The 16,345-nt window shown below is 40.9% G+C and overlaps 1 protein-coding gene across 6 annotated transcripts in view; it reads right to left on the bottom strand.

Moving 5' to 3' along the window:
• The window catches only part of STARD9 (StAR related lipid transfer domain containing 9), a 136,572-nt gene that overhangs the window by 12,250 nt on the left and 107,977 nt on the right, over positions 1-16,345 (bottom strand). For 5 of the 6 annotated variants that reach the window (XM_088024748.1, XM_028094441.2, XM_088024744.1 and 2 more), the window contains 2 exons: positions 15,805-15,988; positions 15,299-15,436 (listed from right to left, as the gene is read on the bottom strand). In XM_088024748.1, the coding sequence (XP_087880874.1) occupies positions 15,299-15,436; positions 15,805-15,988 (322 nt within the window). The remainder of the gene's footprint in view (positions 1-15,298; positions 15,437-15,804; positions 15,989-16,345) is intronic. The other variant, XM_088024746.1, reaches the window with a different exon arrangement.

Below are 16,345 nucleotides of genomic sequence, written 5' to 3'. Positions count from 1 at the left end.
CTGGTTCTTTGAAAGAATTAACAAGATTGATAAACCCCTGGCCAGACTTATCAAAAAGAAAAATGACCCAATCAACAAAATCATGAATGAAAGAGGAGAGATCACAACCAACACCAAATACAAACAATTATAAGAACATATTATGAGCAACTCTATGCCAGCAAATTAGATAACCTGGAAGAAATGGATGCATTCCTAGAGATGTATCAACTACCACAATTAAACCAGGAAGAAATACAAAACCTGAACAGACCTACAACCACTAAGGAAATTGAAGCAGTCATCAAAAATCTCCCAACAAACAAAAGCCCAGGGCCAGATGGCTTCCCAGGAGAATTCTACCAAACATTTAAAGAAGAATACCTATTCTCCTGAAACTGTTCCAAAAAATAGAAATGGAAGGAAAACTTCCAAACTCATTTTATGAGGCCACCATTACCTTAATCTCAAAACCAGACAAAGACCCCATCAAAAAGGAGAATTACAGACCAATATCCTTGATGAACATGGATGCAAAAATTCTCACCAAAATACTAGCCCATAGGATCCAACAGTACATTAAAAGGATTATTCACCATGACCAAGTGGGATTTATCCCTGGGCGGCAAGTTGGTTCAACATCTGCAAATCAATCAACGTGATACAATACATTAACAAAAGAAAGAACAAGAATCATATGATCCTCTCAATAGATGCAGAAAAAGCATTTGACAAAGGACAGCACCCTTTCTTGATCAAAACTCTTCAGAGTATAGGGATAGAGGGTACATACGTCAATATCATAAAAGCCATCTATGAAAAACCTACAGCGAATATCATTCTCAATGGGGAAAAACTGAGAGCTTTCCCCCTAAGGTCAGGAACGCGGCAGGGATGTCCACTATCACCACTGCTATTCAACGTAGTATTAGAAGTCCTAGCCACAGCAATCAGACAACAAAAAGAAATCAAAGGCATCCAAATCGGCAAAGAGGAAGTCAAACTCTCACTCTTTGCAGATGATATGATACTGTATGTGGAAACCCAAAAGATTCCACCCCAAAACTGCTAGAACTCATACAGCAATTCAGTAAAGTAGCAGGATATAAAAATCAATGCACAGAAATCAGTGGCATTCCTATACACCAACAACAAGACAGAAGAGAGACAAATCAAGGAGTCGATCCCATTTACAATTGCACCCAAAACCATAAGATACCTAGGAATAAATTTAACCAAAGAGGCAAAGGATCTGTACTCAGAAAACTGTAAAATACTCATGAAAGAAATTGAAGAAGACACACAGAAATGGAAAAACGTTCCATGCTCATGGATTGGAAGAACAAACATTGTGAAGTTGTCAATGCTACCGAGAGCAATCTACACATTCAGTGCAATCCCCATCAAAATACCATCCACTTTTTTCAAAGAAATGGAACAAATAATCCTAAAATCTGTAGGGAACCAGAAGAGACCCCGAATAGCCAGAGGAATCTTGAAAAAGAAAAGCAAAGCTGGCGACATCCCAATTCCGGACTTCCAGCTCTATTACAAAGCTGTCATCATCAAGACAGTATGGTACTGGCACAAAAACAGACACATAGATCAATGGAACAGAATCGAGAGCCCAGAAATGGACCCTCAACTCTATGGTCAACTCATCTTTGACAAAGCAGGAAAGAATGTCCAGTGGCAAAAAGACAGTCTCTTCAACAAATGGTGTTGGGAAAATTGGACAGCCACATGCAGAAGAACGAAACTGGACCATTTCCTTACACCACACACAAAAATAGACTCCAAATGGTTGAAAGACCTAAACGTGAGACAGGAGTCCATCAAAATCCTAAAGGAGAACACAGGTAGCAACCTCTTCGACCTCAGCCGCAGCAACTTCTTCCTAGAAACAGCGCCAAAGGCAAGGGAAGCAAGGGCAAAAATGAACTATTGGGATTTCATCAAGATAAAAAGCTTTTGCACAGCAAAAGAAACAGTCCACAAAACCAAAAGACAACCGACAGAATGGGAGAAAATATTTGCAAATGACATATCAGATAAAGGGTTAGTATCCAAAATCTATAAAGAACTTATCCAACTCAACACCCAAAGAACAAATAATCCAATCAATAAATGGGCAGAAGACATGAACAGACATTTTTCCAAAGAAGACATTCAAATGGCCAACAGAAACATGAAAAAGTGCTCAACATCGCTCGGCATCAGGGAAATCCAAATCAAAACCTCAATGAGATACCACCTCACACCAGTCAGAATGGCTAAAATTAACAAGTCAGGAAACGACAGATGTTGGCGGGGATGCGGAGAAAGGGGAACCCTCCTACACTGTTGGTGGGAATGCAAGCTGGTGCAACCACTCTGGAAAACAGTATGGAGGTTCCTCAAACAGTTGAAAATAGAGCTACCATACGATCCAGCAATTGCACTACTGGGTATTTACCCCAAAGATACAAATGTAGGGATCCGAAGGGGTACGTGCACCCCAATGTTTATAGCAGCAATGTCCACAAGAGCCAAACTGTGGAAAGAGCCAAGATGTCCATCGACAGATGAATGGATAAAGAAGATGTGGTATATATACACAATGGAATATTATGCAGCCATAAAAAGGAATGAGATCTTGCCATTTGCAACGACATGGATGGAACTGGAGGGTGTTATGCTGAGTGAAATAAGTCAATCAGAGAAAGACATGTATCATATGACCTCACTGATATGAGGAATTCTTAATCTCAGGAAACAAACTGAGTGTTGCTGGAGTGTTGGGGGGTGGGAGGGATGGGGTGGCTGGGTGAGAGACATTGGGGAGGGTATGTGCTATGGTGAGCACTGTGAATTGTGTAAGACTGTTGAATCACAGATCTGTACTTCTGAAACAAATAATACAACATATATTAAGAAAAAAGAAAAAGAAGATAGCAGGAGGGGAAGAATGAAGGGGAGTAAGTCGGAGGGGGAGACAAACCATGAGACGATGGACTCTGAAAAACAAACTGAGGGTTCTAGAGGGGAGGAGGTTGGGGGGATGGGTTAGCCTGGTGATGGGTATTGAAGGGGGCACATTCTGCGTGGAGCACTGTGTGTTATGCACAAACAATGAATCATGGAACCCTACATCAAAAACTAATGATGTAATGTATGGTGATTAACATAATAAAAAAATTTTTTTAAAAAGGTAATTTTCTTAATATAAAAAGGGCCTCCTAAACCAAGAAGTGGACATAATACACTGGCCCGGAGCACAAAGACAAAGGGCTCTGAAGTACCTGACAAGGCACTCAATCTCAGACACAAGGGCAGAACTGAACTGCAAACCCAAACTAAAATGAAGTATGTATTTTATGCCTATCACCCTGGCAAAGACTAAAGGAAATAATCGTTAGCAGAGTGGTCAGGTACTATTTAAGAGTGTAAGTTGGCATACTTTGGAAACATTTACCACATATTTTAATTTAAAATGTCCTTTGACCTAGCAAAGAACAGATGTTCTTTAAGTATAAAGCAATAAACAAACATTTTCAAACATGAACTCAGATCCTAGAGAAAGTGCCAATTAGCCTTTCTTGTAGAAAGAATGCCGGGCCAATAACTGGAAGTGAGTAGAGTCCATTTAATCTAGCATAAGAACATCTCTATGCATGCAAACATTATAAACAATGTAGAAATACTGTATCAAAAAGACAAGGTGCAAAAACACTGATTTCCTCATGTTTTATCACCAGGGTGAAAAGAAAACTGCTAATCCAGTAATAAAGACTATTTGAAGATATAAAAGTGATCATGAAAAGAATTTTTTAAAGACTTCCAGATTATCCGAAAAAAGACACACATATTCACCCTCAAAGCAGAGAACACACAGACCATATGATGAATAAAAAAATTTTTTAGATATCCATGGCAATATTCATAACCAAAAAAACCCTCAACAAATTCAAAAAATAGAGATCACATTTCTCTGAAATCATACATACTCAAACACACAACAAACTAAAAATAGCAAAATCGGAAAACACAAGAGCCTTTCTACCAAAAAAAGTTTTTAAAAACTCTTAACAACAGTTGGATCAAGGAAGAAATACAAACTGAAATTTCAAAACTGATATAAAAAATAGATAAAAATAATTTATGGGCTTTAACTAAAGCAGGGCTCATGTAGAAATTTTTAGCTTTAAATATTTACACCAATGAAAAAATAATCAATGAATGCTATAACTATATACGAATAAATTAGATAACAGATGAAACGGACAAATCACTAGGAAGACAGGAATTACCAAAACTGACTCAAAAAGAAACAATATCTGAACAGACATTTAATGATACTGAATTAGTAATCGAAAAAATTGCCACAAAGAAAATTTCAAGATGAGATCAGCTTCATTAGCTTCAAATCTACCAAACATTTAAAGAATTAACACCAATACTTCACAAATTCTTCCCAAAAACAGAAGAGGAGGGAATGCTTCATAAGTCATTCTGTAAGTCCCTGACACAAAACCAAAGACATCAGATAAATATCCCTTAGGCATATAGACACACAAATCACCAACAAAATATTAGGAAACTGAATCTAGCATCACAGAAAGAGAAATATACACATGACCAAGTATACACCATTCCTGGGATATACTTAGTTCAACATACAAAAATCAATCATGTAATACACCATGGTGGTTTTTTTTTAGATTTTTTTTTTAATTTATTTATTTGACAGAGAGAGACACAGCGAGAGAGGGAACACAAGCAGGGGGAGTGGGAGAGGGAGAAGCAGGCTTCCCGCCCAGCAGGGAGCCCCATGCGGGGCTCGATCCCAGGACCCTGGGATCACGACCTGAGCCGAAGCAGATGCTTAGCGACTGAGCCACCCAGGTGCCCCTACACCATGTTAATAAAGGAAAAAATCCACACTATCATCTCAATAGATGCAGAAAAAGTATTTGACTAAATTCAACACCTTTTCGTAATAAAAACACTCAACAAAGTAGGACTAGAAGGGAATTACCTCAACCTGATAAAGATTATCCACAAAAAACACACAGTTAACATCAGACTTAATGGTGAAAGGCTGGATGGTTTTCTCCTAACGTCAAAAACAAGGATGTATGCTCTCATAGCACTTCTATTCAACACTGAACTGGAGATTCTACCGGGGCAATTAAGCAAGAAAAAAACAACAATAAAGGCAGATGCTATGAGCTGGTGTACAGAATAACCTAAGGAATCTGCGAAAAAGCTATTAGAACTAATACATGAGTTCAGCAGGGGTACAGGAAACAAGATGAATATACAAAAATCAACTATTTCTGTCGAATAGCAATGAACAAACTGAAAATGAAATTAAGAGAACAATTCCATTTGGGGCACCTGGGTGGCTCAGTTGCTTAAGCGTCTGACTCGTGATTTCAGCTCAGGTCATGATCTCAGAGTCCTGAGATGGAGCCCTGCGTCCGGCTCAATGCTCGGGGAGGAGCCTGCTAGGGATTCTTGCTCTCCCTCTGTTCCTCCCGTCCCTCCCTCCCTCTCTCCTTCTCTCTCCCTCTCTCTCAAATAAATAGATAAATCTTTAAAAAAAAAATTCCATTTACAACAGCATCAAAGGAATAAAATACTTAAGAATAAATTTAACAAAACAAATTAAAAACTCATACTCTGAAAACTATAAAACACTGTTGAAAGCAAAGAAGACCTGAATAAAAGGAAAGATACCCCATGTTCATGGATCAAAAGACATTAAGATGTTTAATATATCCCAAATTGATGTACAGATTTGATTCAATCCAAATCCAAATCCCACCTGACTTCTTTGCAGAAATTGATGAGCTGATCCCTAAAATTCACATGGAAGTTCAAGGGACACAGAACAATCTTGCAAAAGAACATAGTTGGAAACTTCCTGACTTCAAAATTTGCTACAACGCTACCGTAATCAAGACAGTGGTACTGGCATAAGAACAGACACATAATTCAATGGAATAAAATTCAGAGTCCAGAAATAAATCCATACATTGATGGTCAATTCATCTTTGACAAGGGTGCCAAGACAATTCAATGAGGAGAAACAACAGTTGTTTGAACAAATGGTCCTGGGGCAACCAGATATTCGCATGCAAAGAACGAAATTCGACCCCTAATTTTGGCTCACTAGTATACAAACATTAATTCAAAATGGATCAAAGACCTAAATGTAGGAATGAAAACTATACAACTATTAAAAGAAAATACAGGCATACCGTGGAGATATTGCAGGTTTAGTTCCAGACCATTGGAATAAAGTATCACAATAAAGTGAGGCAAATGATTTTGGTTTGTTTCCCAGTGCATAAAAAAGTGACGTTTACACTATACTGTAGTCTACTAAGTGTGCACTATCATTATGTCTAAAAAAACAATGTGTACAACCTTAATTTAAAAATATCGCTAAAAAATGCTAACCATCATTGGAGCTTTCAGTGAGTCATAATCACTAACCACAGATCATAACAAATACAACAATAACGAAAAAGTTGGCAATATTTCAAGAATTACCAAAATGTGACAAAGAGACACAAAGTGAGCAAATGCTGTTGGAAAAATAGCGCTGGAAGAAAAGCGCTTGCTTAACGCAGGACTGCCACAAACATTCAATTTGTAAAAAACACATTATCTGTGAAGCACAATAAAACAGGGCATGTATGCCTGTATAGGCATAATCTTTGTAACCTTGGACTGGGTAACAATTTCTTAGATATGAAACCAAAAACTCAGGAAATAAAAGAACAGATAAAGTGAACACCATCAAAACATTTGTGCTTCAAAGGACATCACCAGAAAGTGTAAAGACAATACACAGAATGGGATACAATTTTTACAAACCATATAATTGATAAGGGACTTGTACTAGAATATATAAAGAATTCTTAAACTTAACAAAAAGACAACCCAATTATAAAATGGACAAAAGATCTTAATAGACATTTATCCAAAGAAAACATATAAATGGCTAGTAAGCAAATGAAAAGATGCTCAAAGCCTTTAAACATCAGGATAATGCAAAAATCAAAGCCACACTGAGGTACTACGTCACATCCACTAGGATGACTATAAAGAAAGAGAAAGGTGTTGGCTGGGGTGTAGAGAAATGCAATGCTCATATACTGCTGGTGGGACTGCAGAATAGTGTAGCTTCTGTGAAAAATAGTCTGGTAGTTGTTAAAAAATGTTGAAACACGCAGTTACCCTATGACCCATCAACCCAATTCCTAGGTATATACCTAAATATCATGAAAAATACGTCCATACAAAACCTTTTTCTTTTTAAAGATATTTGTCAGAGAGAGAGAGCAAGCAAGAGAACGTACATGTGCACACGGGCACATGAGCAGAGGGAAGAGGCAGAGGGAGAAGCAGTCTCCCTGCTGAGCCAGAAGCTTATTTTGGGGCTTGATCCCAGGACCCTGGGATCATGACCTGAGCAGAAGGCAGATGCTTAACCGACTGAGCCACTCAGGTGGCCCCAAAACTTTTTTTTAAGTCAATAAGTTTTTATTTAAGGAATTTTACGTGTGATTCCTTCTAGTGCCAATCACCATAATTCCTCCAAAGTCAGAATCATAATCTTCAAAACAGCCCTTGTAAAAAGAACTGTTGTTCAATCCACAGTTGGCACTGAGTCCAGAGTTCCTTTAGTCGGGCTTCTTTGATCTCCACTTGAACATGGACATACTTCAAAAATTCCCCACCTGTAATCTTTGGGATCCAGTTTCTTAACATCCACATTTAGGGTTAGAGTAGATGGATCTGCCAGGTTCTCAATTTCAAACACCCTCTAAACATGAATGAGTTCAAATCCTATTCACCCCTAAACTATCACACCCTAGAATTGTACAGACTGTTGGGATACACCCATACCTAGATTTTAAAAAATCTATTAAGTCTTTCACATAGTTTTATAGCAGACAGATGTCTTGTAGCTCTTTCCCACAGACCTAACACAGAGTTCCCATAGAAAAACTTTTATGTGAATGTTCACAGCAGCATTATTCAGAATAGGCAATGTGGAAGAAAATCTAAATGTCCATCAACTGATGAATGAATGATTAAGATGTGACCTATTCACACAATGTGTTATTACTGGTCATAAAAAGGAATGATCGTTTGATACATGCTACAGTTTGGATGAACCCTGGTGGGTTCAGTTATTGTCTTCCAAAAAAAGATACATTTTAAGTCCTAACCCCTGGTCTCTATAAGTGTGACCCTATTTGGATTACACTGGATGTAATCAAGTTATAATGAGGTCATACTGGATTAGAGTGGGCCCCAAATCCAATGACTAGTGTCCTTTAAGAAGAGCAGTGAAGACAACTGAGAGATACAGAGAGAAAGCCATGTGATGGCAGGGGCAGAGGTCAGAGTGATACAGTTGCCAGGAAAGGACTGCCTCCAACTACCAGAAGCCCAGAGAGGAGCATAAAACAGATTCTTCCCCCAGAGCTTTCAAAGGAAGCATAGCCATGTCGATGCTATCATTTCAGACTCCTAGCCTTAAGAAGTATGAGAGAATAAATTTCTGTTGTTTTAAGCCACCCTGTTGGTAATTTGTTACAGCAACCTTAGGAAATTAATACAACCCTGAAAACATTATGCCAAGTGAAAGAAGCCAGTCACAAAGGACCACATACTACATGATTACATTTTATGAAATGTCCAGAACAGGCAAATCCATAGAGGTGGAAAGCAGTGCTTATCCAGGGCTAGGGGATGATGGGTTTGGGGAGTAATGACTAATGGCCATGGGGATTTTTTCTGGGGTAATGAGAATATTCTAAAATTGATAGTGGTGGGGCACCTGGGTGGCTCAGGTCATGATCCCAGGGTCCTGGGATCGAGCCCCACATCGGGCTCCCTGCTCAGCGGGAAGCCTGCTTCTCCCTCCCCCACTCCCCCTGCTTGTGTTCCTGCTCTCTCTCTGTCAAATAAATAAATAAAATCTTTAAAAAAAAAATTCGAATGTGGTGATGGATACATAACTCTGTGAATGTACTAAAAGCCAATGAATTATAACAACAAAAGAATAAATGAATTAAAGGAAGTGCTCAAAAAAAGGAGGGACATATTATAAGGGCACAAGACTCAATGTGAAAGAACTCCAAATAAGGAAAGCTGGTACAATCTGAGCAATGAAATTAATAATGATAGTATTAGAGGGGCACCTGGGTGGCTCAGTTGGTAAGCATCTACCTTCAGCTCAGGTCATGATCCCAGGGTCCTGGGATGGAGCCCCACATTGGGCTCCCTGCTCAGCGGGGAGTCTGCTTCTCCCTCTGTCCCTCCCCCTGCTTGTGCTCGCTCGCTCTCTGTCAGATAAATAAAATCTTTTTAAAAAATGATAGTAGTAGATTATAACCCACAGAATAACATATTTATGAGTCCAAACTGAACAAAGTAAATGACTGAATAAATAGGGAAAGAAGAATAATACTTCCTTACAGAAAAATTCAATTAATAAAGGTAGAAGAGGGGCGCCTGGGTGGCTCAGTCACTAAGCATCTGCCTTCTGCTCAGGTCATGATCCCAGGATCCTGGGATCAAGCCCTGCATGGGGCTCCCTGCTCCACGGGAGCCTGCTTCTCCCTCTCCCACTCCCCCTGCTTGCATTCCCTCTCTTGCTGTGTCTCTGTCAATTAAATAAATAAATAAAATCTTTAAAAAAAAAGTATCTCTGCCAAATCTTTATTAATTATAAAGAGAAAAACAGTAACTTTCAGTGGACAGCTCCCAGACATCATTGTAACTTCAAGGTTAACACCACTAATAAGACATACTGATATCATGCACCCTCTGATATAAAGCACTAAGGGTAAGGCAGTTGCAGGAGACATACCTACACAACCATATCATTTGTTGTTTGTCTAAAACTCTAACTGACGTCCTGTGTTTTTCTTTGCTTTAACTGGCAACCGAAAATGAGAAGGGCACATCGTTTCTGTGGTATTCTTGCCAAAAATGCATAACTTCAATCTAATCATGAGAAAATAGCAAACACATTCTACAAACCTACTGACCACAAGACTTAGAAATTATCACAAGAAAAAGGAATTAATTTTTTAAAGCAGAAATTAACAAATTAGGATCAAAACTGACTCCAGAAGAAATGGAAAAATCTAAACCAGGGATTGGCAAACTTTTTCTGTAAAGGTCTAGACAGTATTTGAGGCTTTGTGGACCATTTGAGTAGTTTCATCTACTCAGTTCTGCCATTGTAACATAAACACCATCACAGACAACACATAAATAAATGGGCAACGCAATATTCCAGTAAAACTTCATTTACCAAAATAGGCAGAGGGCCAAATCTGGCCAAAGAGCCTTGTTTATCAACTCCTGATCTCATCAGACCACTTTCTTTTTTCTTTTTTTCAGAGAGAGAGCAAGCATGTACTGGGGTGGGGGCGGCGTTTGCAGAGGGAGAGAGGGAATCCCAAGCAGGCTCCAAGCCCAGGGCAGAGCGGATCTCACAACCCTGAGATCATGAATGGAGCAGAAATCAAGAATCGGATGCTTAACCAACTGAGCCACCCAGGTGCCCTGTATCAACCACATTTTATCTATCCACTCTCCCCATGATGGATTCTCAAATGGTTTCCAACTCTTCATCACTTCAAATAATGCTTTAATAAATACATGTCTTTAATAAACTATGCAAGCACTGCTGGATCATAAGAACCTATAAAGGCTCCTATTTCCCCAAAAGTCCTGCCAACATCTGACTTTCTAATTTTTGACAATTAATAGGTATAAAATTCCATTACTTTTTATTCCTGAACATTTTATTCCTATAAAAGAAATATAACACTGATAACCATACCTGAAACATATTGCAAAAACATAAACTAAAGGGAAAAAACATAAATATTGATGTAAAATCCTGAATAAATAGCAAATAGACTCTGACAGCACATTAAAATAATACAGCATATGCATAAGTATACAATGTATTATAGGATTGATTCCAGAATGCAAGAATGGTTCAATATTATCCCATCAATCAGATGATCATCTCCAAAGACTGAAGTAACCATTCTATGTAAGAATGCTCTGTAAAATAGAAATAGATACTTACTTAGTATTGAAAAATGTATCTAGCTCAGCTCAAAAACTAGCATCCAGCTTACATGGAGAAACACTAGAAGCATTCCCACTAAAGCCTGGAAGAAGACAAGGACACTCACTGTCATCACTATGACTTTATTTATGCTGGAAATACTAGGTAATGCAATTAGAAAAGAAGAAGAAAATAAAGAAGAAAAAAAAATTAGGGCGCCTGGGTGGCTCAGTTGGTTAAGCGACTGCCTTCAGCTCAGGTCATGATCCTGGAGTCCTGGGATCGAGTCCCACATCGGGCTCCCTGCTCAGCAGGGAGTCTGCTTCTCCCTCTGACCCTCTTCCCTCTTGTGCTCTCTATCTCTCATTCTCTCTCTCTCAAATAAATAAATAAAATCTTTGAAAAAAAAATTAGAAAGGAAATGGTGAAACCATCTCTACTTGCAGATTAGGTGGTTATATACCTGAAAAAAATCTAAGGCAGGGCTATACAGTATGGTAGCCACTAGCCACATGTGGTTATTGAGCATGTGAAATGTGGCTAGTGTGACTTAAAAGCAAAAGCTATGATTCAATTCTAATTAATTTTTTATTTTTTTTAAAGATTTTATTTATTCAACTGAGACACAGAGATAGAGAGAGAGAGAGAGAGGAGAGAGCCTGAGCAGGGAGAGAGGCAGAGGGAGAAGGAGAAGCAGGCTCCTTGCTGAGCCAGGAGCCCAATGTGGGGCTCGATCCCACGACCCTGGGATCATGACCTGAGCCGAAGGCAGACGCTTAACCATCTGAGCCACCCAGGCGCCCCTAATTAATTTAAATTTAAAATAAGATAGCTACCTATGGTAGTGTCTACTGTATTAGTGCAGATCTAGAGGACAGACCAAAAAACAATATGGACACAAAATTAACACACATCAGTGCCTTTCATACATACAAATAACAACCAGACAGAAGATATAAAGGCAGAACAGTAACCAAAAAAATAAAACACAATTATAACAGTAACAAAAAAAAAATAAAACAGGAATAAATCTCATAAGAAATTGAGAGACATGTCAAGGAAATTTGAAACACAAAAAGGTTGTGGCTGGACCTTACTATGTTATTGGTTAGGAAATTCCACAGCATAAGATGAGATTTCTCCCTAAGTCAGTTTAAAAATTTAACATGGTCCCATTAAAAACATGAACAAGTTTTTATAAATGAACTAGTTAAGCTAATTCTAAATTTCCATATAAAAAGTAAACAAGAAAAAATACTCTAGAAAAGCTCAGAAAGGGCGCCTGGGTGGCTCAGTCCATTAAGCGTCTGCCCTCAGCTCAGGTCATGGTCCCAGGGTCCTCGGATCAAGCCCCACATTGGGCTCCCTGCTCAGCAGGGAGTCTGCTCCTCCCTCTCCCTCAGCTGCTCCCCTCACTCATGTTCTCTCTTTTGCTCTGCTCTCTCTCAAATAATCTTAAGGGGAAAAAAAGGTCAGGAAAAAGAAGAGGTAGTAAAACACATTATAAGCCTCATATAAGAAAAGTTGGCATCTTAAGCTGATGAAGCAGAGATGAGCTATCCAGAGGAACTATCAAATGTTAAAGGGACAACTTGATAGCCATCTAGAAAGAATACAGTTGGATCCCACCTTATACTATACACACACACACACACACACACACACACACACACACACACAAAGTTAACAAGGACTTATTTTATTTTTTTGAATCAAAGATTTAAACATGAAAAATTAAACCATATAATTTCCGGAAGATATCACAGGAGAAATTCTTCGTAACTTTGGAATGAAGACTGCATTTCTAATTATGATCAGAACATAGACACTTAAAAGGAAAACTGATAAATAAAAACTTCTGAATGGCTCCAAACACAATAAGCAAAGTCAAAAGAGAACCAAGAACTGGGACAAATATAATTCCTATCAGGCAAAGGGCTAGCTTGCCAAAGAACTCCAGAAATCGGTAAGAGGGCGCCTGGGTGGCTCAGTTGGTTAAGCGACTGCCTTCGGCTCAGGTCATGATCCTGGAGTCCCGGGATCGAGTCCCGCCATCGGGCTCCCTGCTCGGCAGGGAGTCTGCTTCTCCCTCTGACCCTCTTCCCTCTCGTGCTCTCTATCTCATTCTCTCTCTCTTAAATAAATAAATAAAGTCTTTAAAAAAAAAAAAAGAAATCGGTAAGAAAAAAATAGAGAAATGAGCCAAAGATATGAACAGATAGCTTAGCAAAAATTCAAACATTTGATAACATGTTGGTGAGAGTGTGGGGGGAAGGTGTATCTCTCCTATTGCTGGTGGGAGTATAAATTGGTATATCTGTGAGGTAAAACTTGTCAATATTAAGATCTCAAATACATATACTCTGTATGAGTCCACTTCTAGATATATTTGCACATGTGTGGAATGATACACACACAAGGTTACTTATTGCAGCACTGTTCATACATAACAGAAAAAGACTGAAGTCAAGCCCCCCTGCACGGCAGCACTGTCTCCTTGGGTGGGGAGAGGAGGACGACCAGGTTCTCAGGCAAGAGGAAGAGGTACTTCCCTATATACCTTCATAGATGTCTACATTTTTTGTCTTTTCTACCACATGAATGGTAGAAATACCATATGAATAGATTATCTATGCAAAACATTACATTTAAAAACATGCAAAGAGAAAAAGGAAACACTATTTCAGCTGTTAGAAAGGATAAGTCAGCAGCAGATTTGCTGGTGTGCAGTGCTGACCAAAAGACATTCTTCAGGATGTAAAGGGACAAAGCAGGTACAGTATGCTGCCATTCATGTGCTTTAGAAATATACACACCTTCTCAAAAAAAAGTTAAAATATATCTATATAACAAAAATATAAAAAAATTTAAATAGAAAGAAAAAATATATATAAGAAGAAAATTTAAAGAAAAAGATTTGTACATTCTTATAGATATTAAAACATAGAATGTATTCCAGAATGCCTCTGGAAATATACACCATACTGCTGTGTGGTTGCTCCTGGGGAGGGCAAACAGGAGACTGAAAGACGAACTTGCCATCGTATGTCCTCTGCTACTGTCTGAATACTATTTTTTTTACTATGTGAAGTTTAATAGAAAACAAATTTCAAATATTCTATCCCCAGCCAGATCTTACCTCTAAGCTCCAGATCTGTATTTCCAACTGCTCCCCTCAGATTTCTCACAGGCACTACGAACCCAGGAAGTGCAAAACCAGACTCACGATCTTCCCCACAAAACCTGTCCTCCAGGGCTCCACACGCTGCTGCCATCACGGCCCCTTCAGCTGCTCAAGCCAGAAGTGTGTGCTGTCCCCGGCTCCACCCTGTCCCCTCCTCACAGGCCATGGGCTCCTGCGTCCTGGGAATGCTCTCTGTCCACGGCACCCTCTGTGTTCGTCTCCACCGGCAGGGCTCCTGGCCAGGCGAGGGGCACCTCTCACTGGGCTCTGCCATGGTCATCAACGGCTCTACCCACAGGGGCTCTGCCCCCTTCTCCTGTAATCTCATCGTGCTGCTCCCCTGCTTCAAAGCTTTACAGCAACTTCTGGGAAGCAACATGAGCACATGGATCCAAAAAGGGCCAGAATTCTCAATAGAGTCTATGTGATTTTCCCTTTCCTGGTCCTTCCTCAAGTCATTCCTGTCTCACTGCTGTCCAGCCACACCAGCCTTCTTCCAGTTCCTCCAACTCTTCCTCCCTCAGAGCCTCACTTGCCAAGCCCTCCGCCTGGGAGACTGTGCTCCCACCCCATCTCTCCTGACGCCTGACACCCCAACACTAAGCTCTTCTCCGCTCACTGCCTCTCACCCCCATGACGGCAGTTTAAAGGCACCCTCTCCAGACCATCTTTGCTGACCTACCAGACTAGATTAGATCCCGTTCTATGTTGGCTTAGAACCCCTTCTTCATATAACTTACTATGATGCTGATTAAATAATCACAAACTAAGCTGTACTTAGCCCTCTCACAGGCTTAAGGACAAGAATGGTTTTGCTCACGGCTATACCCCCAGTACCTAAAATACTACCTACAAAATAAACACTTGTTGGATGAATAAACAGGGAGTGGGAGACAAAACTAAAGGGAAAACCAAAGGCTATCTATCATCCATGAAAAGGGCTCATGTCAGCAGTGGCCTCCAGGAGGGAGAACTTCCTGCCCCAACTCTTGCCTCTGGTCTGCCCCCTGGCTCATTGCTAGCATCTGCCTACTCACCACACTGTCCGGGGACTGGAGCTGGTCTGGCAAGGCTGTGCTGCTATTGTAGCCGGAGGTAACACCAGAGGAGAGGCTTCCACTGGAGCTGGTACACAGGGAGCTGGATGTGGCCACGGTGTGCAGCTTTTCTTCTTCCTGAGAAGGACAGGGTAGTGTACCCTACCCACTCCTCCCCTACCACCACCCCTTCTCACCTCCCCAGCGCCCATTACCTCCCAGCACCTGCCATCTCACCCTGAAACCCTCACGCCTCCCCACAGGCCGACCCCAGCTAAAAACCAAAGCTGCCTCCTCCCGGACTCTGGCCTGGGGACAGGAGTGGTCAGAGCAGGATGACATGTAAAAAGAGTGAGCACAGCTTTGAGCTGGTACTAAGAGTCCAGCACCTTCCTCCAAATGCCACATCCTGACTCAGAGGCAGCCCCAGCGAAGGCTGACCCAGTCTGACAGCTGCCGCAGGCTCCAGGCCTACCCTGGCATCACTGGCTTGCCCCACTCCCCACCCTGAGCAGCTGGGAGATGATCTGCTGGCGGATTCTCAGCTTCTCCTGCTCAGTCTGCTCCCGTAGCCGGGCCCGGGCCCGGGCAATCTCCACCTTGGCCTCCTCTCGGGCACGCTGGTATTCTTGCAGCATCAGTGCTATGTCAGAGGCAGGGTGAGCAGACCGCGATGCCGACCCTGGGCTCCTGAGGAAAACCACAGGGTAGAGAGACGCCCTCTAACATTGTGGGTAGGTGGGTGACAGCCTTGGCCTGCTCGTCCCAGACCTATTCAACACCATCCTCTCTTTGCCTACAGTTTGGTTTTACAACCCATTTTGAGACTCAGGCCTACTGTCTTACATGGTAGGTCACAGCCACTCTGCCCACCCTCTCCCATTACCTCTGCCCCAACTTATTCCCGCCCACATCCTCCTCTTTCCCTTGCCCCATTCTCCCACGGTCACCTCCACTTGCCCACAGGAGTGTGGGACCTACTCTTGGAATCACTCCTGTCAAAGGAAGCTGCAGCCTCCCTTCTCCAGGCCCTGCTCCCCACGGCCC

Source organism: Eumetopias jubatus, unplaced genomic scaffold (genome assembly GCF_037043125.1).
Source record: "Eumetopias jubatus isolate StellerSeaLion01/CBP00866 unplaced genomic scaffold, mEumJub1_p1.0 scaffold_7, whole genome shotgun sequence".
NCBI lineage: Eukaryota > Metazoa > Chordata > Mammalia > Carnivora > Otariidae > Eumetopias > Eumetopias jubatus.
The sequence above is the reverse complement of the archived record's forward strand: the minus strand, read 5'-3'. Positions and strand labels throughout refer to the sequence as shown.